Below are 27,309 nucleotides of genomic sequence, written 5' to 3'. Positions count from 1 at the left end.
CAAAAGCTTCAATCCTTCAGTGCTCAGCCTTCTTCACAGTCCAACTCTCACATCCATACATGACCACAGGAAAAACCATAGCCTTGACTAGACAGACCTTTGTTGGCAAAGTAATGTCTCTGCTTTTCAATATGCTATCTAGGTTCTTCTCAGCACAGCCCAAAAATAGAAAACAAAAGCAAGATAAAGAAAAAAGTGGGCACCTTCCCTAAAACAGTAGGAATACTCCTCTCATTCATTAGCCTACGAAATTACCCACCCCTGTAAAAACTGACAACTCCCTACCCTGGTGCTGGTGTCACCTTCTGAGATGGCCCACACTCTGTAGAGTGTGTTTCTATCAAAATCCACTTTTTCCTATCACTTTTTCTCTCACTGAATTCTTTCTGCAATGAGACATCAAGAACATGAGCTTTATCAAGTTCTGAGACCAGGTGAGTGATCTCAGTTAAAAGACCATGGGTACAAGTTTGAATCTGAGTTACATGCCTTCATAAAGACCCACTTCCGTATTTTTCCTTTCCATTCTCTCAGCCCTGATCTAACTCTCCATGTGTTAAACAAAATTTTTTGGACAACTTAGTCATGAGCACGTGCCAATATTTTATTACAATCATGCATGCAAGGGAAAAAGTTCTCTTGAAGGCCAATTGAAACATTTTCTCTTGTAGGAGCATTTTTTATAGAAGAGAATTGTTAAGTAACCTTCTTAGACTACCGATTAGATCCAGGAAGAAAAGATGATCTGGTTAAAGATCAGCAGATTCTTGGCTGGCAGTCAGCTGACTTTTAACTGGGTGGGCCACTGATTTCCCAGAAGTTTCATTCCAACAAAACTCAATAGAAAATGGCTTAATCCTGTCACTTTATCAGGAATGCTAATTTCTCCCCTGAAAGGGAAAGTGAAATCGTTCAGTCATGTCCCACTCTTTGCGACCCCATGGACTGTAGCCTACAGGGCTCCTCCGTCCATGGGATTTTCCGGCAGAGGTACTGGGGTGGGTTGCCATTTCCTTCTCCAGAGGATCTTCCTGACTCAGTGATCAAACCCAGGTCCACCTGCATTGCAGGCAGACGCTTTACCCTCTGAGCCACTAGAGACTGCAAATTACCCTCCTGAAGATCTTGTGGCCCAGACCTGGTTTGCAATATTTTAAAATTTTATAGTAAGATTAATATAGCAGGCGATCTGGCAGCCTCTGCCTCCAGATTCTCTCTTAATGCCACAAGGCTTTTCTTGTTCTTGGAATCTAACTGGTCCTTGCTTTGTCGGATTCTGAAAGAATCTATTTCCTCTGCCTAGAATTATCTCTTCTTGTCTCAGCTCAAACAACCTTGTCCGCCAATACAACAAGAGTCTTCATTTACTCTTTAACTTCCAGTTTCTTTCGCCTGTGGCATTATCGGCTTCTAAGCTCTATTAAGAACAAACTATGTTCCATTCACCCATCACAGGACTTCGACCTGTACAAGGTGCTCATAATAGCATCCAACGAAGCTCCTCTCTTGTAAATAGCACTGAAGAGAATTTTTGCAGGGGAGCAATGGAATGACAGCTGTGATTAAAAATTTGGTATGCTCCCTACGGCTAATCCTATAACCACGAGCCAATTAGCTAGATACTGAGGTTCAGTCTACATCCATCAAAGGGGCATAAGGGTAGCTCCCCTTATAAGAGTTGTGAGGGTCAAAAGATTTTACGTTTTTATACTGTTGGAACCCGCTCAGCATTCCCAAGTCTAGCTTTTGAGATCTTCTACCTACTAAGCTCAAGGTTCTTACATTCTCCCAAAGAATGACTAAGACCCGCCCTCCCGCACCGCCCAAGAATAACATTAGCGACAGAGGCCTCTAATGACGTCATCTCCGGGCCTGTTCAGCTTCATCCTCCGGAAACCTACAACTCCAGGCACCCGATCTCCAGCTTTCGGTTATTATTTTCTCTCCGTATCCCGAATTCCTTCTCTCCCATTCTCCCATCTAAGGCTTTCGACTCTTCCCGCCTCCCTTAAACCTAGCAATTTTAGGTTCTTCTCGCTTGCTCTCGGGCGAATTCCTCAAAGTCTTTACTCTCGTCATTAATCGCTTCACCAGCCCCACACTTCAGCTCTTTCGGTCTATAAACCTTATTACCGCCGCCGGGCATCACTCGGTTCTTTCCGCCCCCTGCCACTCACCCTCGACACTGCCTTCGGTTCTTTCCGGATCACCTCAGTTTCTTGTTATTTCCCAGTCCCGATTCGCTTCGGCTATTTCCGGCACCGAGGGTCTTCCCATTCTTTCCCTAGCCCCACCCCCATCGACAACTTCGGCTCTTCCCGCCTCTCGCGAATTTCAGCTCAGGTCCTTCCGGCTTTTTCCGCCTTGCCTCGGCCTTACTCTCTCCCTTCGGCTCTTTCCGCTGCTCATCGGAAGAGCTGTCTCTGCCTCTCTCCTCCACGTGACATGGCCTCCGCCTCCCAGTTCCCCCTCCCACCTCGCGTTTCCTCCCGCCTCAGTCTCCTGGCTCGTCCAGGCCGGGCCGCCATTTTGTGTGAATTTCTGACAGCGGCGGGGGCCGGGCAGCTGGGGCACCTAGGCGGGCTGACAGACAGACAGTCGGCCCGTCTCTGCGGCCCGTTTCCTCTCCTTAAAACCTTTTTTTTTTTTTTTAACCGCCCTCGCTCGCTCTCCTCTTCTCCCCTTTCCCCTCGCTTGCTCCATCGCGCGCGGCCCGCGCTAATTACACCGAACCACCCACCAGTGTCCGTGTCCCCCGGGTCTCCCACCCCCGGGCCCGCGGGGGTGCGTGTGTGTGTGTGTGTCGGGGCGCCTCTCGCCCCGATGAGGGCCCCGCGCCCATGAGCGAGTGACCCCGCGGCGGGCTGCGGAGTAAGCAGGCGGCGAGCGGCCCGCGGAGGCCTAGGCCGCACGGCCTACGCGGAGGTCGGCGCAGAGGTGATTCCGAAATTGAAAAAATATATACCCATTCCGATCAGGAGCCCTCAAGAGCTGAAGTGTGCCCCTCCCGCTACGCCCAAGCAGTCCTTTTTCGTGCATTAACATCCCCTCCCCCCCCCAAAGGAACTATGGAGGCCGCGCCCGGGACCCCCCCGCCGCCGCCATCAGAGTCGCCGCCGCCGCCATCGCCACCACCGCCATCAACGCCTTCGCCTCCTCTGTGTTCCCCCGACGCCTGCCTGGCTACCCCGCACCTCCTCCACCGCCTCCCGCTCCCTGACGACAGGTCAGGCCCCCGGCCCGGCTGGGGCGGCGTCCCCGGGGGGAGGTAGAGGAGGAGGAGGAGGAGGAAGGGGGGCGGCGGCCATGTTGGGCCGGGCCGCGGAGGAGGAGGAGGAGGAGGAGGAGGAGGAGAAGAAGGAAGGGCGGGGTCGGTGGGTGTCTCTCGCTCGCTCGCTCTTTCTCGCTTGCTTTCTCTCCTGGCCTCATGCGTTTCCCCCCCCTCGCGGCGCTCGCCCGCTCTCCCTCGCTCTCGCTCTGTCTTTTTTGGGCGCCATGCTGAGGGGAAGGTGAGGAGGCGCCCCCCGGACCCCCTGCGCCCGCCCTGGGGAGGGGGCGCCGGGGGGGTGCTTCGGAAGCCCACGGGGGTCCTGGCTGCCCCTGCGCCCGGAGCTGGCAGCCACGGGCCCGCCTGCCTGTCGCCTGGCTTCGGGGAAGGGAATGGGGGAGGGGCTCCCGGACCCTTTGGGGGGATCTGGAGCAAGAGCCCCGCTCTTAGGGAGTTGGCGGGGTCTCCCAGCCCCCGGCAGTATCCTTTCTCCTGGGGGAGGTGTGCCCTGCCCTACTTGGAGAGGTACCCTAGCTTTCGTGGGAGACAGAAAGTGGGGGTTCGTTCATTTCTTTCTCCATCCTAATGGGGGGGTCCTTTTGGTTGGGGCTCTTTCACACTTTTTGGCGGGAGTTGTTGCCTAGCTATTCCCTAGGGGGGCAAAAATTGCGGGGGGGGGTGTGATCCTTTGCCCCTTTGGAAGCCCCTGCCTCTTTTGGGGGCGAAGACCCTTCCCCAAGCTATTTTTAAAGGGAGGGGTCCTTCTGCTTTTCGTAGGTAGGTGATGGCGTTTATTGGCGCGCGGGGTTGGGGGGGTAAGCTGTTGAGGTTTGGTTTCCCTGCCTGGTAGAGGAGAGGAAGTTGGTCCCCTCTTTCTCATGGGGTTCCCTCCCTTTTCGGGCTATCACGGGGCGCCATCCCTTCCGGGAGGAAAAAAAAAAAACGAGGTTTCCTTGTGCTTTGCCAAGTGGTGAAAGGGAGCGCCCCCCTCCCCAGTATTAAGTGCGAAATGGGCTCGCCCCATGCCCTTCTTTGGAGGGTGATAAAGGGGCCAGCCCGGCGCGTTTCAGCGCGAGGTTGGGGCCCCATTTCCCCTGCGCCAGCAGAAGGTTGGGGTGCGGGGTTCGCCCACTCTTCCCTGGTAGGGCAGAGGAAGAGGTGGCTATAGAGAGCGGATTTGGAAATGGTAGCAGGGTTTCAGCCGACTGGAGAGTCTCGGAGGGAGTGGGGGTGGGGAGGGGAAGAGGGCGCTGGACAGATGGCTGCCTGGTTGCAGCCCGGGGCTGGGGATTCGCAGAGGACCCTCCCTTAGACTGGGGTCTTAGCTAGGGCTTTCCCCCGCCAGGCACCACGGCCCCTTCTCCCCACTCCCACCTCCCCTTTTCCCTTTCTCCTTCACAGACCATACTTTGCCTTTTAAAAGAAATGCCACCCACATTCAGAGACACAAGTGCAGCAGTTTGGTGAGCTTTTTACAAATTTTTTTTTTTATTTTATTCTGTTTTGTTCTAATTAAATGTATCGTCCTGGGAATCGCAGCCCATCGCAGCCTGACTCCAGTTCAAGGAAATAAACAGATTAGCAAAGGTCTGTTCGCTAAGCCCACGTTGGGTTTCCGGGCCCCCTCTTGGGGCAGGTGCTTTACTCAAAGGTGCTTACACGCTTTATTCGACCTCTAAGGAGTTCTCTTATGTCAGAAGTGTATGTCTTACAATGGGTTGGGCTGGTAAGTAGCCTCTTTTATTGAGTAATTCAATTATCTCCCTCTTTTTGTCCCTTTCCTGCCTGCCTTCCTCCTCGCCTTTAGACCAAAGTGATGCTTGAGTGAGTGAATTTATATGTTCAAATCGGGATTCTAACCCTGTTGAGCCCTTTTAGACTTGCACATCCTTTCGATGTTTAGTTTTTTAAATTTGATGTACACAGTTTTCTCAAAAAAAAAAAAAAAAAGGTGCATTACTGTAACATGTCAAAAACCTGCCTAAGAGGCCCATATGTTTCCAAGCCCTTGATCTCCCTCTTGCCATTTCAGTCCATTGCTTTGTCTCCAGCTTCATGTTTGAAGAAAGTGGATACTTCACATCCGTTTGTAGGAGACAAAGTTACTGAATTTGGTTTATGATACTTGTGTTCAAGTTAATGTTCTCCCTCCCCTTTTCCCAACCGACCCAAAAGATTGTGGTTCAAGTAGATCCTAGTTTCTCATATCTCTTATGGTGATGGACGTTTAAATTAAGCAAGTCATTTGTAAAGTACTGTTTAAGCACCAAATCTGTAACGTGTGTCAAGCTTCAGTCTCCTCTCCCCATCTCCACTGTTCTTTGTTCGAAAGCACATGCCTGACCGTGAAAAGTTGATGCAAACGTGTTACACGCCCAGCCATGGTGGAGAGAACACTTCCTCCAGCCCCCAGTCCCCTCTCTCCTACATGTACAAAGAAAAAGCAACAGAAATGACTTGCATAACCAAACACTCCTTCTGATATGTTTTACAAGCATAAGTTCTGTTAAAAGACAAAACACGGTGAAGTTCCATTTTCCCTCTTGCCCACTTTTGGTCCCTGACATACTACTCTGTTAGAGAAAACTTTTTAACACACAGCCCTCTTCCCCTCCCAAAGATCCTGTTTCCTTTTTTCCGTTCTTAGGGGAAAAAGTTGACTGACGTTTAGATGAGGAAACACGTAAGCTGCAGTTCAGTGGGCCACTTGTTTTGTTCTTTCTTTCGGTATGTTCACAACTAAAGTGCCGTGCCGATCTTAGGTATGTAAAAGCCTTTGTGGGAGGAAGAAAAGTCCACACAGTCCAGTATTCCTGCAAAAAAATGTCTGAAGCACAAACTGAACACACTTTCTAGTGCATAGGGTCAGCTGAAAATGAGCATTTATTTGAAGTTTCCCATTTGTGAAATTCCTCCTCCAGGAGTCAAGAGCAGAAACTGGATGCTAATAGATGACCCTACCAAGTGTCAAGGGCTACTCAAGTGTAGAAGGATGCTTTTTTTTAAATTTTACTTTTAAAATGAAATGTGAAGGAAATTGGATTTCTTTTTTAAGTGAAATTTTTTAGTGGTCATTAATGTTAAAATCGCCTCAAACAGTGTGAAACGCTCAGGCACATCAACACAAGGGTTTGTTGTTTTTTCCTTCTCAAAGAAATCCTATCAAATCCAAGAAGCCCCAGTCATTATGTCAAACTGTATCTCAGTAGTCTTCGTTTTTGAAATGTCACAGTACTACCTTTTCCCCCCAAACTGATGTACCAGTGTTAAAATTCAAATTAATGGATGTTGCAAAAAAGAAAAAAAAAAGGGTGTCACTCGGAATCTCTGATTTAACAGCAGCTCTTACACACTTGTAATCTTTAAAATTTTTATATTCTCTGGGGGAGAGGTTTAATCTGAAAGCAAATAAAAAATCTCCCAGTAGAAACAAAAATCATCTGTGACCATGGAAACATGGTTATTCTGGTCATAAACTCCTTTATTTTTTTTTTTTAACTCCTCTCAAATTTGCTCTTCAAAAGAAAAAAAAATGTGATTCCCCAAAAGGGCTTTCTAATTCACCTTCTACAACTGTCTCCCAGATAAGGTTTCAATTTGCTCTGAAGGTTTACATTTTTGAGTCTCAGACAAGCCAGAATTTTTTGAAAGTAGAGCTTGCTGTTTTAGAAAACCACCACTCTGAGTTATCCTCAGCCAGGAAGGCTGATCCCAAGGGGACCTTGTTCTGCACCTGCAGAAATGAAGGCTTTCCCAGCTGTTGACTGGCAGGTTAGAGATGGATGTTGATTGACTTTGGATGTTCCCATCCTGGTGAATGTGGAGAGTTTCCTATCGGGCTTGTTGAATAAGGCCTCCACCTCCACTCTTCTCTTTGATCTTTTCCCTTCCCTGATGGGAGAAAATTGGGTGTCTCAGGGTTGCCTTACTTGTTCACTTATGTTACGTTTTTGTGGTTGTCAGGTCCCTAGAACATCCCATCGTGTAGGCCAGATCCAGTTACAGTAAATAGCCTCTGTGGTGAAAATTGCTAATGAAACTATTACCACGCCTCTGTGGGTAGCTGCAGGTCAGACCATATTCCAGAGAATCTAGTTTTGGTCCCTGTGGACCATATCTTCTAGGACCAGAGCAGCTGATTGTAACCCAGCCTAAGGGGTTAGAAGAAAATAATTCAGCACAAACTGAAGTGGCTGTGTCTGAGCACAGTGCTCACCTGTTCCTTGGTAACGTAACTACTGACACAGTAGGAAGGGAAAAGGAAAAAAGGATGATTTCTGAGATTTCTGGCAGTTGGTATTTAATAAGCTGATTGAAAGACCTGTAGGAGCAGTCTGCTCACTGGTGGAGAGAATCCTGTTACATGGCTTGAGGTCCGTTTCAGAGTCAAAACCCCGTGAAAAGAGTGGAAAAGGCTTGGCTGTTTGGGTGGCATATAAGGTTAATTGGGGTAAGTTAAGGTGAAACTGGAAGTTGGGTGTCATGGATTTGACCTTCCAGATTTATGGGCCAGGTCTTTGCTGCAGACCGTTTACTTTTGTTAGTTCACGAAGATGTGGTGCTGAAGACATTGTGCAAAGCTTTTACCTTGCTTTAGTAACAGTGTGAGGTTACAAGGGCAGTTTTTTTTAATACATTTCTGACGCTGAATCAGTTGATGAGCTTTTGGATTGGTGTAGATGTAGTTAGGTCCCGTATTGGAATCGTTTTCAGTAGTATGTCGGCTCTCTGCTCAGAGTGTAGTTTGCGTCTGCTGTCCAAATGGCTGTAGGTTGAGGATCTTTCTCGTTTTTGTTACTTCTCATCTGTGTGAACTGGTGACTCAGCTCGCTGTTTGTAAGGCAAGTGGTGACATCTTCTGAACATTGGAGGTGGCGACAGGATGTGAAGGAACAGCGTGGGTTTGGAGACGGATAAGCTTGTGTGCAGTGGGCACTGAGGATAGTGCCCTCCCCTCAGGGGCATTGTGGTCAGATGGGCATATGTAGGACACCCACACAATGCCTGGCATTCAGAGAATCTTGGCTTCTTTATCTTCCTGCTGTCCCTGCTAGAGAAGAACTCTAAATAGAATATACCCTCTGGTGTGTAAACAGAAGTAGAGTAACGTCTGTGTCTTTGAAGGAAGTCAGTTTCTTACCTCTTAGGTTTCTTTATGGTCAGCTCATTAAAATTGCAAGGAGCCCATTAGGGTTGCACCCGGGTGGGAGCAATCTTAAAAAGCATTTCTTACTTGCTCAGTGTCATTATTATAAGATGCTAAAACAGACATGGGCTTCTCTGGTGACTTAGACAGTAAGGAATCTGCCTGCTACGCAAGAGATCTAGGTTTGATCCCTGGGTCAGGAAGATCCCCTGGAGAAGGGAATGGCTTCTCACCCCAGTATTCTTGAATTGAGCTCATACTGGCTACTTCCCCCTATTCATCTTTTGCAGTTCAGGTCTGAGTTAAGGCTACAACTTTGGCCAGCCTCCTGAGAGCAAGGGATCGAGAGGGCTCTGGCAGCTCACCCACTGCTAACTAGTCACATGCCCCTAAGCAAGTCCTTCACCCTCACCAGAGTCTCTGAGAAAAACAGGCAAGGCCTGCCCCAGCTCCAAGGTTCTCCCACCCCGGTGGGAGATTTGGCCGAGTCAGTTCAGGCTCTATTCATTTATCAGCCAGGCTTGTCCCGTGCTTTTCTTGGAGCAGAACAGTGTTCACTCGCAGTGTTCAAGGAGTCCGTCTCTCCTCAGGACTTTATTTAGAGTTGGGCAAAGGTTGACACTGCCTTTTTAGCAGGCCTCATGTTACCTTCTCGTGTCTGCCCTGCCTTCTGTGGCTTCTGGCCACGGTGAACCATGGCTGCTGCGACTGCAGCTCCTGGTACCGGCTGCAGAGTGGATGCCTTGGGAATGAATTGTCAGGTTAGGCTAAATGGCTAGATCCCAGGCAGAGCCATTAGAGAAACCTTGGCTCGGCAGCTAGCTGAATTTCAAGCTGGATCCTTTGTCCCTGTTGAGGGGTCCCAGAAACCCGACTCCGGAGCCATGAAGCTCCGTGGAGCCTGGATGCTGCCTACTCCCTCCACACCAGGCTGGCCCTGTTCTGGTGGAGACGGTGGGAAGTGGGGGCTGGCGGTGGCCGTGGGAGTCAGGCAGTCTGATTATACCTTGCAAATTGCTCAACTCCTAAGGCAGTTTCCTGGCCTTCCCAAAGGTTTGAGGATACCTCTTGGGCATTGTTATGTGAAGGTCAAAGGTTACCTGCCCCTGCCTGCTGAGTGCCTCTCCTACTTCAACCTTATGCTGAGAAACCGAAACACAGATGAAGCAGGCTTTTTCAAGGTCAGAGAGCTGTTGGGTGTGGAGGCAGTTAGAACCTGGGCAGCCTATACCGAGACCTGAGCTCTGTGCCCAGAGGCCAACCTGGACCTGGTACAGTATTTTTCAAACTGCAGCAGGCAGGCTTTAGTGGAATATGAAGTTCATTTATTGATTTGCCTCCTGTATTTGAGGGAAAAAAAATAAAGAGGATAGAAGAAGCAGAGTACTGCGAAGGTTAAATGTGGTTTTGTGCAAGTTTGTTGAGTTTTGTTGAAGCGTTCCTTTATCTCCGTGGTGGCTGCTTTTGCACTAAACAGCGGAGTAATTGGGACGTAGACTGTATGACTTGCAAAGCCTGAAGCGTTTACTCCTTTGCTCTGTAAGAAAAAGTTTGCTGGCCTCTGCACTGGTTGTGGGCCTAGTGCCTGGAGGGCTTGCACATCAGCCACTGTTGCTTATTTTTGAGTGGGGGTGGGGAGTGAGAAGGAACTTTAAAGTTGTTGAGGGAGTCCTCTGTACTCCTGCCCCTCTCTGACTTGCTGAGGGTTCCATCACTGCTGTGTTCCATACCCCGGCTTTTGAACCTTTTGAAGCAAAGGGATTTTCATTCATTAGGAGTAACTGGAGCCCTCTTGAAATCCAGCGTGAACGCGGATGGCAGCTAACCCATCCCTGCCGTGGCCCGACCCAAGGGAGCCTGGGCCCAGGCGCAAGTGTCATTTGGCTGAACGTCCGCTGCAGGTGGCTTGGATTATTGCCTTCTGCATTTTCCTAACAGACACTAGGGCTTAGGTTTCCTTGGGATTCCAGGCCCTGCCGTCGCTCAGGACACCAGAGCAGTCCCCCGGAAGCACAGCCTTTCCGCAGCCGAGGCGGGGCCCTGGCTGCAGCCCCGAGGCGACTGACTGGCAGCTGCTGTTATCTGCTGGGTTGATGTAGCAGTCACCTAGGGGCTCCTGTCCTTTACCCTCTGGCCTCTCTGGAAGCCCTCACCAAACACCTTGGTGAATGAGTTTGCAATCAGAGGTCACCCCTCAGTGACCTGTTGATTACAGAGTTTTAAGTGATCCAGGTTGCTTCCTGGGAAATAGTCCAATGACTGTGCTGATGAAATTGACAGAGGGTGTGGATGGCTGAGATGGATGCCTGTTTGTGTGGACGGAATCCCAAGCACCCACCCCATCTATACCTGGCCCTGTTCTGAGCCCTTGGAAACCCAGGGATGACTATTAGTCTCTTCTCTGCCCTCTCAGAGCCCACAGTTGACCAGAAGTTAACAAATAATTGTAAGCAGAGAATTGTGTATATGAACAAGAAATCTGGGCATCCTAAGCCAGATCTCTTGTAAGAGGAAAATATTAATATGTTGTCTTGGCTAAATGGAATCAAATTGATTCCTTTGAAAAAAATTATCAACAAGAAGTCTTAGTTCACAGGTATTGTGATTCAGCTTTCCTTTCTGGAATAACAGGAATCGGCTCTCTCTGGATGACAGCCAGCATCTTTCCAGCTTTAAGCAATCCAAAGCGTGGTTGGCCTGAGAAGGTGGCTAGAAAGAAGCATATTTCAGAGGTTCATCTGACAGGAAAAACTTGAATCAGAGAGATGCTTTTATCAAGAAGACTGTTTTCAGAGCGAGTGGGAGTAGGAGAATAGCTATTCAAGCCAAGAAAAGGATACTTTTGACTCAGATGCTTCCAGGAGGCTGGGTTTTTGCTTGCTCAGCTTGTTTTCAGCTCTAAAGCAATGTTCTGCTTCAGAGGTTTGTGGATGCCACACACTTGAGGATGAAGCAGTCCTTCTAGAGGACTTTGGAGTTTTCTTTCCTTGGATTAATGTTGCTTTCTGCCCCTGTTGGGATAAATCCTGTTTTTTTGCTAAGATTTCTTGGACCTTTCTGAGTACCTCTTATTCCCTAAACTATCCAGATTCTTTGGGTCATATTTTTGAATGTCCCAGTTCCGTTTGTTTGATGTGGGATGGCCTGGGGGGATGGGCTTATAGTGTCTTTTCATGTTGATAGATTTACTCCTGAGCCTGTATTTTGGGCCAGGTTGATGCTAAATCCTTGATTTACATAGTTTCGGGGGATTCTTCCCAGGAAGATGTATTAATACGTCCATCTCAGAGGTTCCTTTACTGCCTTCGCTTTGCAATTGAAACAGGGCAGAGTGTTGAAGGAGCTTGTTTGGTGTCTTAGGGCCTCCCTTTGGCATTTTTTGCAGTACTATTTGATTTGATCTGTTTTCTGCACCTATGTGTTATTTTTTTCCAACTCAAGTTTAAACTTCAGGGTGGCAGTTGTTTGGTTAGTTGGTCTGTATAGTAAATTACTCTCTTTTGGATAATTTCTAATTGTCTCAAGGGTTGAGGTTAAGAGCTGGCCATGGAGTCAGAAAGTCCTGAACTTGGATTCCCATTCTGCTTCTTCCTGCTGTGACCCTGTGGGCATATTTCTTCCCATCTCTGAGCCTCAGTTTACTTGTCTGTAAAATGGGGATACTGAGTCACTACTGCATATGTTTGTTCATGGGTTTCGGTGACAGGTTGCAGAGCTCAGCAGTGTGGTACTTGGCATGGAAATCACTGCTGCAGGATGTTAGTCATGAATAGTTCCTATGGCTCTTGGACTTTATGAGGCCCTGGGGTGCCCAGGGAGGTTTTGTAGTTGGGGAAACCACCGCCCAGAGGTGAGGGCTGATGGAGGCCCTCCCTTGAACTCCAGCTCTTTGCTGGGGGGAAAGAACGTCTTGAGGACCTTGATGAGCTCTGTTCACTTGACTGAGAGGTTGTCCTCACCCAGGGCATCTTTTTTAATCTGTTCATGTTTTCTTAGGGACATTTTCTAACAAACCAGTATTTAAGAGACAAGGAAATAATATCATAGACTGCCATGTACCTGTCACCAGTTTCAACAATTCTAAACATCATTTTGCCAGTTTTGGTTCATCTCACTACCTTCCCCGTCCCCCTTGAGTATTTTGAAGCACATCCCAGGTTTCATCTCATTTCACCCATACATTCTTCAGTATGAATCTTTAACTTAATTTTTTTTTTTAACATAACTACAAAACTTTAACCATGCCTAACAAAATTAACAGTAATTACGTAGTATCTCAGATACCCAGTCTGGACTCAAGAGTTCTCCAGTTTCCCCCACGTTGACTTGTTGGTGTGTTTCTGGCAGGGTCCTAGCACTGGGCAGGCTGTCTCACTTCTGTTGAGAAGTGAGGGGTTCAGGGTGTGGCTCGGGTTTCTCATCTCCCAGGGCTGGTTGGTGCTTCTGCTTGGGTGGGGTCTGTGATGTGGCCCTGTTGCCATGGAAATGCTGTGACATCACAGAGCCAGTTATGACCACTCCTGAGAATGTTGAGGGCCAGGCAAACCCAGTGCTTATTTGCTCCTGATTTGTGGTTGATGAACCTAGGTAGTAAGGACACTGAAAAACACGTGCAAGACCCAGAGGTTTATTTCCAGAATTTCCAGCCTCTGAAAATGCCTCAGTGAGGCTCCCCTCCCTGTAGCTGCTTCACCATGGCCTAAATCGAGGGAAGGTCTCTGGGGGCCTTCCTCAGGCAGGCGCCCTGAGTCAGTTTTGTAAAGGAAAAAGGCTCCATGCCTTTGCTCTTAGTAACCGACTGTCCCCCCGGGTCAGACTTGGGGATCCCGGACATCTGCATTTAGGCCTGTCGTTAAACATTTGAAGAGGCGGAGCCTCCTCGTAATTTTTGTAATTTTGTCCCTAGTTAATGGGTCATTCAGAGCCTACCCAGGCACTTTGTTGAGAGTTTGGGCAGTTAATGATCATGACCCTGACCTTCACATTAACCTAGCCGCCTCTTGTCAAGGGCTCTCATGATCTTCAGGTAATAGCCACTGCTCCCATGGGTTTTCATCTTTATTGTTCTGTGCCCGTCTCTTCCCCTGCCCCTCTCTCTCATAAATCAGGTCAATGCATAAACCCAGGCCCCTCTAAGCTTGCATCCAGCTTTCTCATCTAGAGGATGTCCGTGTTTCCAAACCTCATTTCTGTCGGGGACCTTTGTTCCCTTTTCCCGGGACTCAGCGCTGCCTCTTCCTCCTGGTCCTCCACTTGGTTACTTTGTTGGACCCCCAGATGAGAGCTGAGGAAGGGGAGGTGTCGACCTGTCCGTGTCATCGTCAGAGGATGGCGCATGCGTAGACATGCGCAGACCAAAGAAAGCAGGAGCTTGCTGGCCAGTGCTGTCCCTGAGGGGAGTTGGCTGTGGCTTCTGCAGAGAGAAAGTGCTTTCATATAAGGATTGGCAACTGTTTAGGATAGTTAGTCCCCATGGAGGTGCTCCTGCTGTGGTTCTTAATACCAATCGTTACTATGTGTCTAGTACTTACTCTTTGCCTGCCGGAGAGGGACATCAGGGGTTTCATACATGTTATCTCGTTTAATCCTCACAACCCCCTGAGGGGGGTGCTACACTTACTCCATTCTGCAGGTGAGAAAACCAAGGCTCAGATTCCATACCAGAGCACACTCTAGGGAAGACTCAGAGCTGGCCAAGTTACTTGATCTGCAGAAGGAAGCAGGATGCCCACTCTGTAGACTGGCGGGGGTGGGGGGGTGGGGGGGGGTGAGGCCAGCCTCCTTGGAAGCGTGAGGTTTCTTTACTGTTTTTGCCAAGCCCATGATGTGTGGTGAACCTGTGGAGTTGGCCTGGTAGGCATTCCTTAGAATGGGCACCCAGATCTCTTCTTTGACCCAAAAAGAGGAATTGGCCATCACCAGCTCTGCAAGGGGAAACCTAAATGTCCTGGATGCTCAGTCCAAGAGGCACCAGGCAGAACTGACCCTACGTGGGGATTTGGCCTGTTTTCCCCCCGGTGCCCATCCCAAGTTGGTCTCCCAGTGTGGTTGATTGCTGGTCCCCAGTGGCTCTGGCGGGCTGGCCGTTGTGCAGCCGTCCCAGCGTGTTGCCAGCCCAGGCCCTGGAAATCAAGCAGCCGCTGCCCAGGCCGATGCTTCAGGCTTTCTCCTGCGTGCTTGTCTCAAGAGGGTTTGGCACGTCTAGATTGAAATGATTAGCGCAGTGGGGCTCCCCCCACTCTGCTTGGGGGATTATGTCACAGTCTATTAAGCATGCTCCCTCGGTATTTAATGCCACTCTGACACGGATTTTGCTGGCAGTCTGTTAAGTGGCACCACTTAAACCGCGTTGCTGTTTTGTGGAGGCAGCCCTTGTGCGTGTCAGTGGCCCACAGAATTTCTGCCTCCATCCCAGTTGGTTTGATCCCCCCCCCTCTTTTTTTCCCTTCTGGTATAGAAGAAAATAGGCCCTGTATTCATGCAGGACATTTAGCTGGGAATCTCAGTGTTATCCAGGGCACCCCCTCAGGTGACCAGAGATGAGCCCAGTCCTTGGAAAAGCTGGAGAGCACAGTGTGGCCAGAGAGTGGAGAGAAAGAGTAGTGGGCAGTCAGGTGTCTGCATTCATTTCCACACCTCCTCTAGTATCCTGTTCCCCCTTCAGAAATGACCAGGAAATTTTTTTTTTTAATGTTATTTGTTTTGCATCAGCTCCCAGGGAACAGAGTTTCAAGTATTTACTCCCCAGTTTGTAAAAAGTTGTAGATCTGCCTGGGGCTGTTAATAGAGATGATACGGAGAAGCTGTCTTTGGCGAAAAGAAGTCTTTGTAGAGTGGATTTGAATGCTGGAATTCCCGGCCTTGGATAAAGCCTGTGGAATGAAAAGGCATTATTGTGGAGTCTCTCTTGAAGGTGGTTGAAGCTCTTGGAGTTGCTGGGCTGGTCTTTGCCCCCCGGCGAGTGTGAGGTGTGTGTGACAGCGGGATGCAGGTGGAGGTCTCAGCTGACCCCGGGCAGGACTTGGCGCCCGCTGTGCCTGGGCGTCCTTGTCCACGAGCGTAGGGGTGGAGGAGTATCTGCAGGGGCCAGCCCCTCCGGCTCAGCTGCTGGTCCTGTATCCCAGAGGGCTCAGCTCCCCTGCCCTATGGACTTGGCTTCTTGTCATTTGTACCTTTTCCTGCAAGGGCAGCATAGAACTGGGCTTGCTGAGACCCAGCACAGAGAAGATGCTCAGCGTGCGTGGCGTCGGAGGAGGCGGTCAGGGAGTTGCTCCTGCTTCCCTTTCTATCCTCACCAAACAAGGGAAGAGTGGGGAGCTAAGAACCAGTTTCTGACTTTTTCCATGTCACTTGTCTGTCTGGCCTCAACACGCCCTTTCACCTGCCATCCCTTCGGTTTGTTCCTTCGGTTTGAAAACGAGAGGGTTGACGATGTCCCACCGTCCCTTGCGCTCTGACAGGCCTTTCCTGGCTCCAGGAGGGCCTTTTGCTCTTTGCGACCTTTGACTTCTCATCCAGGCTTCTGGGCCCCCAGACAGTTCCCTGTCTTCCCAGGTTCCCTCCCTCCTGCCCTGTGGTTCTGGGTGCTTATTTAACTTTTCCCTTTCCTGACTAAAGTGTGGAGAGTGGTGCTTTTGCTTTCCTTTTAGCTTTTCTTCACAGAGCACCAACCCCTTCCTCTCCAGTCTGTCTGTGGGCCTTCCCTAGTCCCGTAGCGTCTGTCTGTCTAGTCCTGTCTGTCCCTGTTCTTTTCTGCTGAGGTTTGGTGACCTGGCCCGCCCAGCCAAGTTCTCAGCAGGGATGGGTTTGCTCTCTCCGTGTCCTGCAGGACTCCAGGTCTCTGCGGGAAGTTTGCCATGCCCCTGAATAACAGCTTCCCCCTCAGCTCAGAGCTCGCCAGAACCAGTTTCCCCAGTCAGGTGGCGCCTTTCCTGTGGGTGAGGCCATTCCAGCAGAGTCGCCTCTTCCCAGGAGAGCTTTGCTCCCATGGAGCAACTCTCGTGTGGGCCACACCCAAGCCAGGAGGTGGCTCACTTGTCAGGAATGCGGCCTTCTCCAGCCTTGACTCTTCCTGCACGGCTGGCCCAGGACCGCCGGGCGGGTTCCGGGGTCACCTCACTCTATTGTTGAAACATCAATAGGAATTTTTTGGTTCTGCATTCTGTGTTTGAGAACTACCTTCAGTCTCTGCTGACGGAGTAACTGTTGGCCTGGACCACTTGGGTTTTAAGCCGCCCCGACTCCTTTGAATTGAGAGTGAGAATTAATGGGAGGGTCCCCTTGATGGGTGGTGAGGCGGGCAGCACAGAGGTGCCCAAAGGGAGCCTTGCGTGTGAAAAAGCCCTGGAGGATCCTGAGAGGTCAGCCGTTGTTTCTCCACAAAGCCCCTTAGAACCTTTGAGGCTCCAGGGGCTGAGCCCCCTTGATGAGCTTGTTCCCACACTGAGCTGGTCCCTTCTGAACACCAGGGGCCTTTTCTGCCGAGATTAGTTCCTTTTGGGGTTAGCCTTTTAGGTCCTGGGCCTGTCATGCTACTCTTTTTTATCTTTTCATTCTCTCTGTGGGTCTTAGTTAATGGAGTATTATGTGCTCTCACACATACTTGGCAATAGTCATGCATGATGAACTTCGAGAGATTTGGACTTTTTTTTACACTTGTTTATTTTTTTTAAACCAGCTTCTGCATTTGTGAGAACTGTGTCTGTGGGTTTGGCTCCAAAAACTGGATTCTTTTTTCAGCTGCTCCTTTTCTTAACCTGATTTATCCCTTCACCCCCCCACCCCACCCCATAGATATTTAGATGTTCAGAAAGTCCTGTCGGCAGCATCTGTCCCAAGCGGAGGGTTGTTTCTTAAAGTGCTGGAGATTGGGGTGACATGTAGGGGATTCAACAGAAAGTCGTAGGACAGGGAGCCGGGGGCTGCTGTGGGTAAGGCGAGCCAGGTGGGAAACAAGGGGCCAGCGGCAGGCTGGGGGGCCCTTCTGTGGGCACTGCTGCCCCTGTCATGCGGGGACCCCAGGGAGGGGTCTGGGACCCTCTCCCCTGCCGCCCAGCTCTTCACCTCTGGCCCAGAGCCGAGCAGCCGATGGAGCAGGGCAGGCCTGAGACCCAGGGACCCAAGCCTGTTCTCCACGGGGCCCCCGTCCTCCGCCTCAACAGACAGTAGAGAACGGCGTCGGGGCGGGGGGCTACGGGGTGGGGCAGGAGGCAGGCCTCGTGCCCTCAGTCCTGGGCCCTGCTGGCCCACAGACCCCGGGCCCTCCTCAGACCCTGTGCTCACTCAGCCATGGGGTTGGTTCGCAGGGAAGATGGTGAGTTGGAAGAAGGCGAGCTGGAAGATGACGGAGCTGAGGAGACGCAGGACACCTCTGGAGGCCCCGAGAGGAGCCGGAAGGAGAAGGGGGAGAAGCACCACAGTGACTCGGACGAGGAGAAGTCTCACCGGAGGCTGAAGCGGAAGCGCAAGAAAGAGCGGGAGAAGGAGAAGAGGAGGTCCAAGAAGAGGAGGAAATCCAAGCATAAAGTAGGTGTCGGACGGTGCGCTGGGCCTGCTGGCGCCCAGCCTGGCCTAGTGCCCCGGGGCCCAAGCTCAGCTCGTCAGGCCAGAGGGCACTCTTAATCAGGCTGGTTTTCCTTTCCCCAAACTGTTTAAAGACCTTTTTTGAAGAGTGGTAGCTCATGCTCCATTGCTGCTAGATGCCCCTAGGTGAGGCCTTCCACGCGCAGCCTGGCTGGCACCCTGTAGCGGCCGGGCACGTGGCTTGCCCGCCGCCGCCGGAGCCCTGACCTTCTGCCCTGTCTCTGTAGCGCCACGCTTCCTCCAGCGATGACTTCTCGGACTTCTCCGACGACTCGGACTTCAGCCCCAGCGAGAAGGGGCACCGCAAATACCGAGAGTACAGCCCCCCCTACGCGCCGGTGAGTGCCCGCTGCCCCAGGGCCTGAGCTGGAGTCATGAGATCACCCACATTTCCTGAGCACCGGTGCTGTGCTGGGCACTCTTGCGTGGCCCTGTACACGGGTTTTAATTCCGCAGGATTAGGTGTTGGTTTTATCCCCCGCTTTCTAGGTGAGGACACTGAGACTTCGAGCACTTCAGCCAGGCTGAGGCTCCCGGGGCAGGAGCCAGGTTGAGTCCAGTCGGTGCTTCTCTAGGCCACCTCTGCAGTGGCCTTGGCAGGACTCATCGTGTCTGTCCCCTGTCCCTGAGAAAGATGTTGATTTGTCCCTGTCAGAGCTGACTTTAACTATTCTGAAATGACCTTTTGTAGAAAATGGGCAAGAGAGTGAAATGGTTATGGGAATAAATCACCTCAGATGTTGTGGGGTCTGAAGTTATATAGCACTGAGCTTAAGCATAAATTTAAATTATTTGCCCAGTTTGTGTATTGTTTTCCCCTGGCAAAACCAGTAAGAGATGAATCAGCATAGATATTTAAGGTTTTTATTGAAAAAAAAAAATTTAAATTCTTAAAAGTATCCGGTGTTCAGCATCACCCATCATAGCAGATATTGTAGATATTCGAACTGATGTTAATCTACTCACGTAGGTTCAGACTTTAAACTTGAGGGCGGCAGGGAATCCAGGGAACACCACAAGCTTTGATTGGGAACTAGGGGTTAAGGCATTTTTAAGATCCACTTTTAGAGCCGTTTTAGTTTTTAAAATTTTGCTGAATATGGTTGATTTACAGTGTGTTAATTTCTGCTGTGCAGCAGAGTGACTCAGTTACACACATATTAGATTCTTTTCGTATTCTTTTCCCTTATGGTTTGTCACAGGATGTTGAATAGAGTTTCCTGTGTTATACAGTAGGACCTTGTTGTTCTTAGAGCGGTTTTAGGTTTAGAGAAAATTGAGGAGTTGGCCAGTCCCCTCCCCTCCCCACCCCACCCGCCTCCCCTGGTTTTCATGTCTTAGATCAGCGTGGAGTTGGCCAGTCCCCTCGCCTCCCCTGGTTTTCATGTCTTAGATCAGCGTGGAGTTGGCCAGTCCCCTCCCCTCCCCACCCCACCCACCTCCCCTGGTTTTCATGTCTTAGATCAGCGTGGAGTTGGCCAGTCCCCTCCCCTTCCCACCCCACCCGCCTCCCCTGGTTTTCATGTCTTAGATCAGCGTGGTCCATTTGTCGTAATTGTTTAGCCACCACTGGGGTATCCTGTTACGTAGTCACCGTAGACTGTCATAAAGTAGTTTGAATGCCCTTGAAGTCCCTCTCTGCAGGCCCCTCACACTCACCAGTCTTTTTACTGTTGCTGTAGTTTTGCCAGTTCCAGAAAGTCATGTAATTGGACTCGTATGCAGCTTTTCCAGATTGACTTCTTTCACTTCACAGGATGCCTTTATGGTCCTTCCGTGTCTTTTCATTGTTGGATACTCCACTGGAGTTGGATACTCCATCTGAATGTACCACAGTTTGCTTACCTGTTTTACCTACTTAAGGACACCTTGGTGGCCTCCATTTGTGCTATGTTTTTAAACTTCATCCAGTATCTGTTGGAACTAGCACAGTCGGAAAGCATCATTTTAAATGGTTTTCTAGCCTGGGCCCCAAAAGTCAAAGTGAAAGTCGCTCAGCTGTGTTTGACTCTGTGACCACATGGACTATACCCTGCCAGGCTCCTCTGTCCATGGAATTCTCCAGGCAAGAATACTGGAGTGGGTAGCCATTCCCTTCTCCAGGGGATCTTCCCAACCCAGGGATCGAATCCAGGTCTCCTGCATTGCTGGCAGATTCTTTACCAACTGAGCTACCAGGGAAGTCACTAGTTTGGGTCCCAAGCAGTCATTAATTGAATTCCAAGGTCCCAGGAGATTTCTGACTAGAGAGTGTCCCTCTTGCCTAGCAAGCCCCCTCCCCAAATGAGATTATTCTAGATCCCTGGGAAATACGCCCTTCTTTTCCCACTCGTTCTTCACGGGTCATGGGGCCTCTGTTTCTCAGCTGTCTTTACAAATGTGGCTCTTTCTGAAGAGCAGAGGCACCTGGGCCCACAGCCCAGCTCTCATTCAGGTGGAAGCCAGGACCCAGCGTGGCTCGGGGTTGGCCTCACCCCAGGGCCAGCAGGGACGCCCACACAGACATGCCAGTTTGGGGGACAGTGGGGGTCTTGGCGGTCCGAACCGGAGGCCCCGGGACTCATGTCCTCTCCCCGTCAGTCCCACCAGCAGTACCCTCCGTCTCACACCACGCCCCTGCCCAAGAAGTCCTACTCCAAGATGGACAGCAAAGGCTACGGCATGTATGACGACTATGAGAACGAGCAGTACGGGGAGTATGAGGGGGACGAGGAGGAGGACATGGGCAAGGACGACTACGACGACTTCACCAAAGAGCTGAACCAGTACCGGCGCGCCAAGGAGGGCAGCAGCCGGGGCCGAGGTGAGACCTGCCGCTTCCCCTGGCCTGCTGGGCTGGACCCCGTGCCGCGCAGCCTCAGGTCTGGGACCAGAGGAGGACTGTTGTTCAGGGCTGAGATGAGCATAGCTGGGGCTGGGCGGGGAGCTGCCCGCGAGCACCAGAGACGGGCTCTGCCCCCAGAGTAGAGGGTCTGTGCTGAGGCTGTGGCTGGGAGGGAGCCAGGCCGGCATGAGGCAAGGAGAGGGCTCTTGTGGCTCAGGTTGCTTTTGGAGGGGGGCCTCCCCTCCCAGGGATCGAACCCAGGCCTGGCAGTGAAAGTGCTGAGTGCTAACCAACTACTGGACCCCTGGGGAATCCTCTGAAGCGTTGTTCTTTAAATTCATTTCCTGGTCAGTTCTGAAGAGATGGACAGCTTTTCACACAGCTTGGGAGGGTCACGGGCTGACGCCTGTCTCCCGTCACCTGACAAGGTGTGACTGCAGCCCACGGGACTGCCACACCTCTGAACCTTGAACTGTGGCAGTTAGGAGGATGGGGGAGGGCCGCGCACCAGAGACACAGCCTGACCTCTCAGAACCATCTGCCAGTCATATTTCCCAGCCCCAGAGGGCTTCTAGAACTTTCCAGTTCAGCGGTTCTTAGCGCTGCTTGTTTAAGTGGCTGGTCATTCAGCAGTCTTTCTTGCACTTCTTTGTAGATAGGCCCCGTTCTTTGGGGAGATGCTGAACTGGCCTGTCCAACAGAAATACAGTGCAAGCCACTGTTGAATTACAAATTTTCTAGTGGTCACATTAAAAACATAAAGCATACGAAATAATTTTAAGAACACATTTTATGATGCTTATATATTCTAAATCTTATTTCAACATGTAATCAAAATAGATGTGATTTTTTTATAAATATATATTATCTCTCTCTTGCTCTCTTTTAACTAAGTCTTTGAAATTCACTGTGCACTTTATAGTTCCAGCATTTTCTTTTTTTCTTTCATTTAAAACCGTAAACATTTCCTGAAAATCACTTCACGCAGGAGAGGGCAGGAGGTGTTGTGTCACAGCCTCGTAGTTTGGTCAGCCCCGTGTTGGGTGCTCGGTGGCCCCATGTGCCTGGTGCCCTCGTGTGGGAAAGTGCAGCAGTCAGGGTCGTGTGGGGAGCGTGCAGCAGCTGTGTGTCCATGGCGCTGAGCCAGCCCTGTCCAGAGGCCCAGGGACTGTGTCAGCCCAGAGCAGCTGGGAAGGCTTCTTGGAGGAGGAGGAGGAGGAAGTGATTGACCTCGGGCGGACGGGGGTTGACGTCTCCCTTGCTCACTGTCTCATCATCATGCAGGCAGCCGGGGCCGAGGCAGGGGCTACCGAGGCCGAGGCAGCCGCGGAGGCTCTCGAGGCCGAGGCATGGGCAGGGGTAGCCGAGGCAGGGGCAGAGGCTCCGTGGGAGGAGACCACCCGGAGGACGAAGAGGACTTCTACGAGGAGGAGATGGACGTAAGGCTTTCTCCAGCTCGGGGGCGGGGGGAGCGTGGCTGGTGGGCGCAGGCTGTGTTGAAGGCGGTCCCTGAGACTGCTGGGAAGAAGGCATCAGATGGCAGGTTTCTTTCTGTGTTTCCAAATGTTCCTTTGTTGTTTGAATAGAGAGAACCTTCCTGAGGTTCAGAACTGAAAAGGTTCCCAGGGCTGAGCTGTCAGAACATCCTCAGCCGCTCCTTTCTCTTGGCGCCTCCATTCCCCGTCCCTGAAGAAAGGGTTCCCCAGGGTGCTTTCGAAGCCTTTGTAGTCATCTGTTTACTCACCCCCTGCACACACAGGAGAGCTGCCATACTCACGTTCTGTCCCTGCCCGAGGTCTGGCCACGCTGCTGCTTGTTCCAGCTGCACCGCTGTCCCCTGGGAGCTGGGAGTGACAGGGGCTGGGAGTCCTGAGCGTACAGACCTCAGGGAAAGGACTAGGACCCAGACGCTGCCCAGGCTGGGGTGGGTGAAGAGGGGTGCAGGTGGGAGTCCCGGGGCCGCTCACTGGCCCTTCCCCAGCCTGGTGGTGTCCCAAGCGTACAAAAAGGCCGAAGGAGGTGGCATATATAGTTCAGGACACGGTTCCCTGTTCCCCGAATGATGCGTCCTTGCTTTCCTCCTCTCGGGCTCCAGTATGGAGAGAGTGAGGAGCCGATGGGAGACGAGGACTACGATGACTACTCCAAGGAGCTGAGCCAGTACCGCCGGTCCAAGGACGGCCGAGGGCGAGGTGGGCAGGCGCCCCGAGGGGTGAGGCGGCAGGGAGGGCAGGGGCTCCCGCGGCAGCTGCAGGACTCAGGTCCTGGGCAGAGGCTGCGGACGGACGCCGTCTCTCTCCTCTGCAGGGTTAAGTCGAGGCCGCGGCCGGGGTTCCCGAGGTCGAGGGAAAGGGATGGGCCGGGGCCGCGGTCGAGGAGGCAGCCGAGGTGGGATGAACAAGGGCGGGATGAACGACGACGAAGACTTCTATGACGACGACATGGGCGTAAGTTGGCCCTCCGTCCCCTTGTGATGCTCTTACTCAAGGCTCCTTCTTGAAATTTTTTTTTCTTTAAATGAGTTGTCTTCTGAGGCTGATCCCAACCCCTTGCTCCCATCAGCCGTTCCCAGGGGGGAGCCTCTCAGCACTAATCAGCTCTCCTGGGTGATGCTCTTCGGGGGAGACCCTCTGTTTTTAAAGCCACATCTTTGTAGCACCTGCAGTCACCTGCTCTCTGAGTTCTCCAGGAAGGCGCTGCCTCGGAGCAGATGTGTTCCTGCTGGTGTGTGGCATGTGCATCCTCAGCTCCGAGCAGCGGGGCTCTAACCCACCCACCTGGGCCCTGGATGGAACTGACTGGTCGGTGCCCCTGTCAGCCCTGCCAGTCAGCCCCTCTCACCCTCGGAGTCCACTCCACCTGGCCTGCACAGGCCCCTCCCCGCCCTTCCTTTTAATTCTCCTTTCCATTCCCACTCTGTGTTCCCAACAGGATGGTGGCGGGAGCTACCGGAGGAGTGACCACGACAAGCCCCACCAGCAGTCTGACAAGAAAGGCAAAGTCATCTGCAAATACTTCGTGGAAGGGCGGTGCACGTGGGTAAGGGCAGTCCCAGGGCCAGGGTGCCTGGAGCCGGGACACATGGGCCTCTCGGTCTCCTTTCATTCTGGAGGCCACACTCTCTGGGGCAGTGTTTGGGTGGGCTTGGAGTGGTTGAGAGATGCCTCGGGGGCCTGGAAATGATTCAAGAGCCAGGACGAGACTGGTGACACATATGTGTTATTTTGGTTGGGGGGATTTTTTGGCCAAAATTTTCACCCAATCCATGGAACCTCAAATGTTGGACCTGTTGGACCTGTCGCTAATGCAAAGGTGTAACATAGCCTGGTTGAGTTAGTGAACTTTAATGTTGGAGAGGGAGTCATCAAGGCAGAAGAGTGGGAGTGGGAAGGGATCAGGCCCTCCTCGACCTTCACAGCAGAATGTTACACCAAGAGATGTGCCAGTGACCTCAGGGTCCTGAAGGAAACAAGTATAATCCAGTGTCAGTTCAGCCAGCCAACTTTTTATTCAAATTCAGTCAGTGGGCAGATACTGGCCAACATGTTCCCAGGGAATACTGTATCTATGTATCTGTCAGGAAAAAAATGTTACTATGTTTTAAGCAAAGGTTTGTGTATGTGCGTGTGTGCATGCATAAAGTTTTCCTTGTTAAGAGTTGCAATTCATACTATTTTTAGAAACTTGAAATACATACAAACAAAAATGAATAGCTATTAGGAAGAGAAAGAGGGAGCAGGTATTCAACAGTTTCTTTCTTCTGTTCACCTGGATGTTGTTTTGTGTGGATTGTATGGTTTGCAAATAGCCGAAAGCTCAACTCCACTGGCTGAAACCCATAGACATTTTGTCTCTCAGAACAGAGTGTGGGAATTCCCAGGCCGTCCAGCCCTAACAGGACTCTGTGCCTCCACTGCAGCAGGCACGGGTTTGATGCCTGCTTGGGGAACTGAGATCCTGTGTGCCATGTCATGTGACCAAAAAATAAAAAGATCAAAGAGTCTGGGAGTGGGCACTACAGGGCAGGTACAGTGACCAGTGGCACCGTGGGAGACCCAGGTTCCTTCCTAGCTTTCACGCTGGCGTCGTCAAGCATGTGGCTTGCGTCCTCGTGGTTGCTTAGTGCTTGCTGTGCCATCACCACATCTAAGGGCTGGGAGGAAGAAAACTGTGTGAAGGAATTGTTGGGAAAAAAAATACCTTGGCAGTATTGTCTTCCTTGGGACTTTTATGTACATCTCATTGGGCAGAACTGCATAGGAAGCTGGGAAATAAGAGTATTTTTAACTGAGCACAAACCAACTTGGGGTTCTGTTAGGAAGAAAGAAGAGTGAAACTGAATACTGGCTGTTATACAGCAAGCAGAAAGCAGTAAGTGGGTAAGACAGGGGAAGGCAGGAAGAGGGTTTAGAAGCAGTGAAGGCAGCAGAATGGAGCAGGTGGGGGTGGGGGTAGCTGAGGACAAGGGGGAGGGGGCAGGGGCAGGAGAAAGGGGCACACACTTCGGCAGAAGTTTCAAGCTGGTGGGAAACTGCATTTATGGGTCGGAATAAATGCCAGGGGCTGTGTGGAGGGGACTGTTCATTTTTGTCATCGGTCCCTCTGTGCTTCCCCAGTGACAGAGCAGTACTTCCTTGGCGCACAGCTTACCTTTGACTGGTTCTTTTCCAGGGAGACCACTGTAATTTTAGCCACGACATCGAGCTACCAAAGAAGCGAGAACTGTGCAAGTTTTACATCACTGGGTTTTGTGCCAGAGCCGAGAACTGCCCCTACATGCATGATATCCTTTGGTGCCCACCTTCGAGTGCATGGTGGGTGTAGACCTTTTCTCCTTACTGGTGTTAACAGCTGGCCTTCATCACACTCCTGCTTTGTGCACCAATGAGGTGCCGAGAGCCCTCTGCCCGTCTCCATCTCTTTCAGCCCTCACCTTTGCCCTGCAACAGGTCTGCTCTAGCCATTCTGCAGATGAGTAAACTGAGGCGCGCATGTTATATGTTCCCCATACATATACAGTTGGCCCTTGAGCGGTGTGGGTTTGAACTCTGCAGGTCCACTCATACATGGAGTGTTTTTGGTAGGGTCTGCAGTTGGTTGGATCTTAAGACACAAAAATCTGAGTATAATTTATATATAATCTATCCTCCATACTCTTGGTACAGATGGAAAACCGAGGGTGTGGAGGACAGATTATAAATTATACTCCTATATTTGACTGGGCAGAAGGTTGGTGCCCCAACCCCCATGTCATTCAAGGGTCAAGTATATTCTCGAGACCGTGCCATTGCCCGCTGTCTTTCTGAGACTTTTCCAAATGGCTGTGTATCCGTGGGCAGATTATTGAACTTTCACCCTCTTCCTGTTGAGTGAGGATCTGAGGACAGGGCCTCAAGGCCTGCGTGGTGGAGCGGGCTGCACTCCAGATGGGCATCTCATCTTGACTCAGTTGCCAACCTGCTGTGCACAGCTGAACCAGTCACTGCACCTCTCTGGGCTTCAGTTTCCTCCTCTCTGAAACAGAGGGGCTTGGTTTCTGTCCTGGGGTGGGTTTCATGAGGTGAGGCATTCGCCTTAACTTGCCATGTACGTGATTTCCCGTGTAAGCTGTACCACACGACGGGGAACTGTATCAACGGCGACGACTGCATGTTCTCTCACGACCCCCTGACCGAGGAGACCCGAGAGCTCTTGGACAAGGTAATGCCTGGGCTGACGGGGACTGGGACAGCCAGGGGCTTGGCCTCCGTGCGGGACCAGGATGCCAGCTGCGTTGATCTGGAGCTGGGACGAGTTCAGGAGGGAGTGGGGACCGTATGCTCTGCAGGGAGGATGGGGGTGGTCACGTGTGTGTCTTCTGTCTGCCTGGGGCGGTGTTCACTGGGGAGTGGCTCCCTGAAAGGAATGTGGCCTGGTGTGTCTCCAAACATACCTTGTGATTTCCTAGCTGGCCTTCCAAGAGCCCAGGGAGCACGGAGAAGAAGTGAGGCTTCGGATGGCTTCTGTTTCGATGGAAAAGTCAGATGTTTTTTTCCAAGTCTTTTATGTAGTAGAAAAAGTACAGGGCATTGGGAGCTCTGAGGGCAGGGGACCCCCTCCAATGAGGTATCAGGGCTTCCTGATCAGCCAGAGGACGCCTGAAACTCATTCTCATGTCCTTTGTCTCCCTGGGGAGTCAGACTGAGGACTTTGGGGGCCCCGGTTCCTGTCCTTGGTTTCCTGACATCTATCATAGGATGATGGGTTTCCCTGGTGCTCAGCTGGTAAAGAATCCACCTGCAATGCGAGAGACCTGGGTTCAATCCCTGGGTTGGGAAGCTCCCCTGGAGAAGGAAACAGCTACCCACTCCAGTACTCTGGCCGGGAGAATCCCATGGACCGTAGGTTGCAAAGAGTAGAATCGACTTGCACTTCACTTTGTCATCGGGTGAATGGGTGTGAGTAGGGTGATTGGGTGTAAGAGAATGTGTCCTCCCAGGTGAAGGCTTT

General features: G+C 51.3%; 1 protein-coding gene across 9 annotated transcripts in view; it reads left to right on the top strand.

Annotated features, from left to right (window-relative positions):
- Nucleotides 1-1,852: 1,852 nt before the first annotated feature.
- The window catches only part of ZC3H4 (zinc finger CCCH-type containing 4), a 39,088-nt gene continuing 13,631 nt past the window's right edge, over nucleotides 1,853-27,309 (top strand). For 3 of the 9 annotated variants that reach the window (XM_025269386.2, XM_025269381.2, XM_025269379.2), the window contains exons 1-11: nucleotides 1,853-1,930; nucleotides 3,064-3,226; nucleotides 17,720-17,939; nucleotides 18,224-18,334; nucleotides 20,577-20,799; nucleotides 22,105-22,259; nucleotides 22,916-23,012; nucleotides 23,128-23,267; nucleotides 23,752-23,859; nucleotides 25,492-25,603; nucleotides 26,411-26,520. In XM_025269386.2, the coding sequence (XP_025125171.1) occupies nucleotides 1,855-1,930; nucleotides 3,064-3,226; nucleotides 17,720-17,939; nucleotides 18,224-18,334; nucleotides 20,577-20,799; nucleotides 22,105-22,259; nucleotides 22,916-23,012; nucleotides 23,128-23,267; nucleotides 23,752-23,859; nucleotides 25,492-25,603; nucleotides 26,411-26,520 (1,515 nt within the window). In that variant the 5' untranslated portion in view covers nucleotides 1,853-1,854. The other 6 variants (XM_025269382.2, XM_025269384.2, XM_025269383.2 and 3 more) reach the window with 6 other exon arrangements.

The sequence above is a fragment of the Bubalus bubalis genome, chromosome 18 (assembly GCF_019923935.1).
Source record: "Bubalus bubalis isolate 160015118507 breed Murrah chromosome 18, NDDB_SH_1, whole genome shotgun sequence".
Taxonomy (NCBI): domain Eukaryota; kingdom Metazoa; phylum Chordata; class Mammalia; order Artiodactyla; family Bovidae; genus Bubalus; species Bubalus bubalis.
The sequence above is the reverse complement of the archived record's forward strand: the minus strand, read 5'-3'. Positions and strand labels throughout refer to the sequence as shown.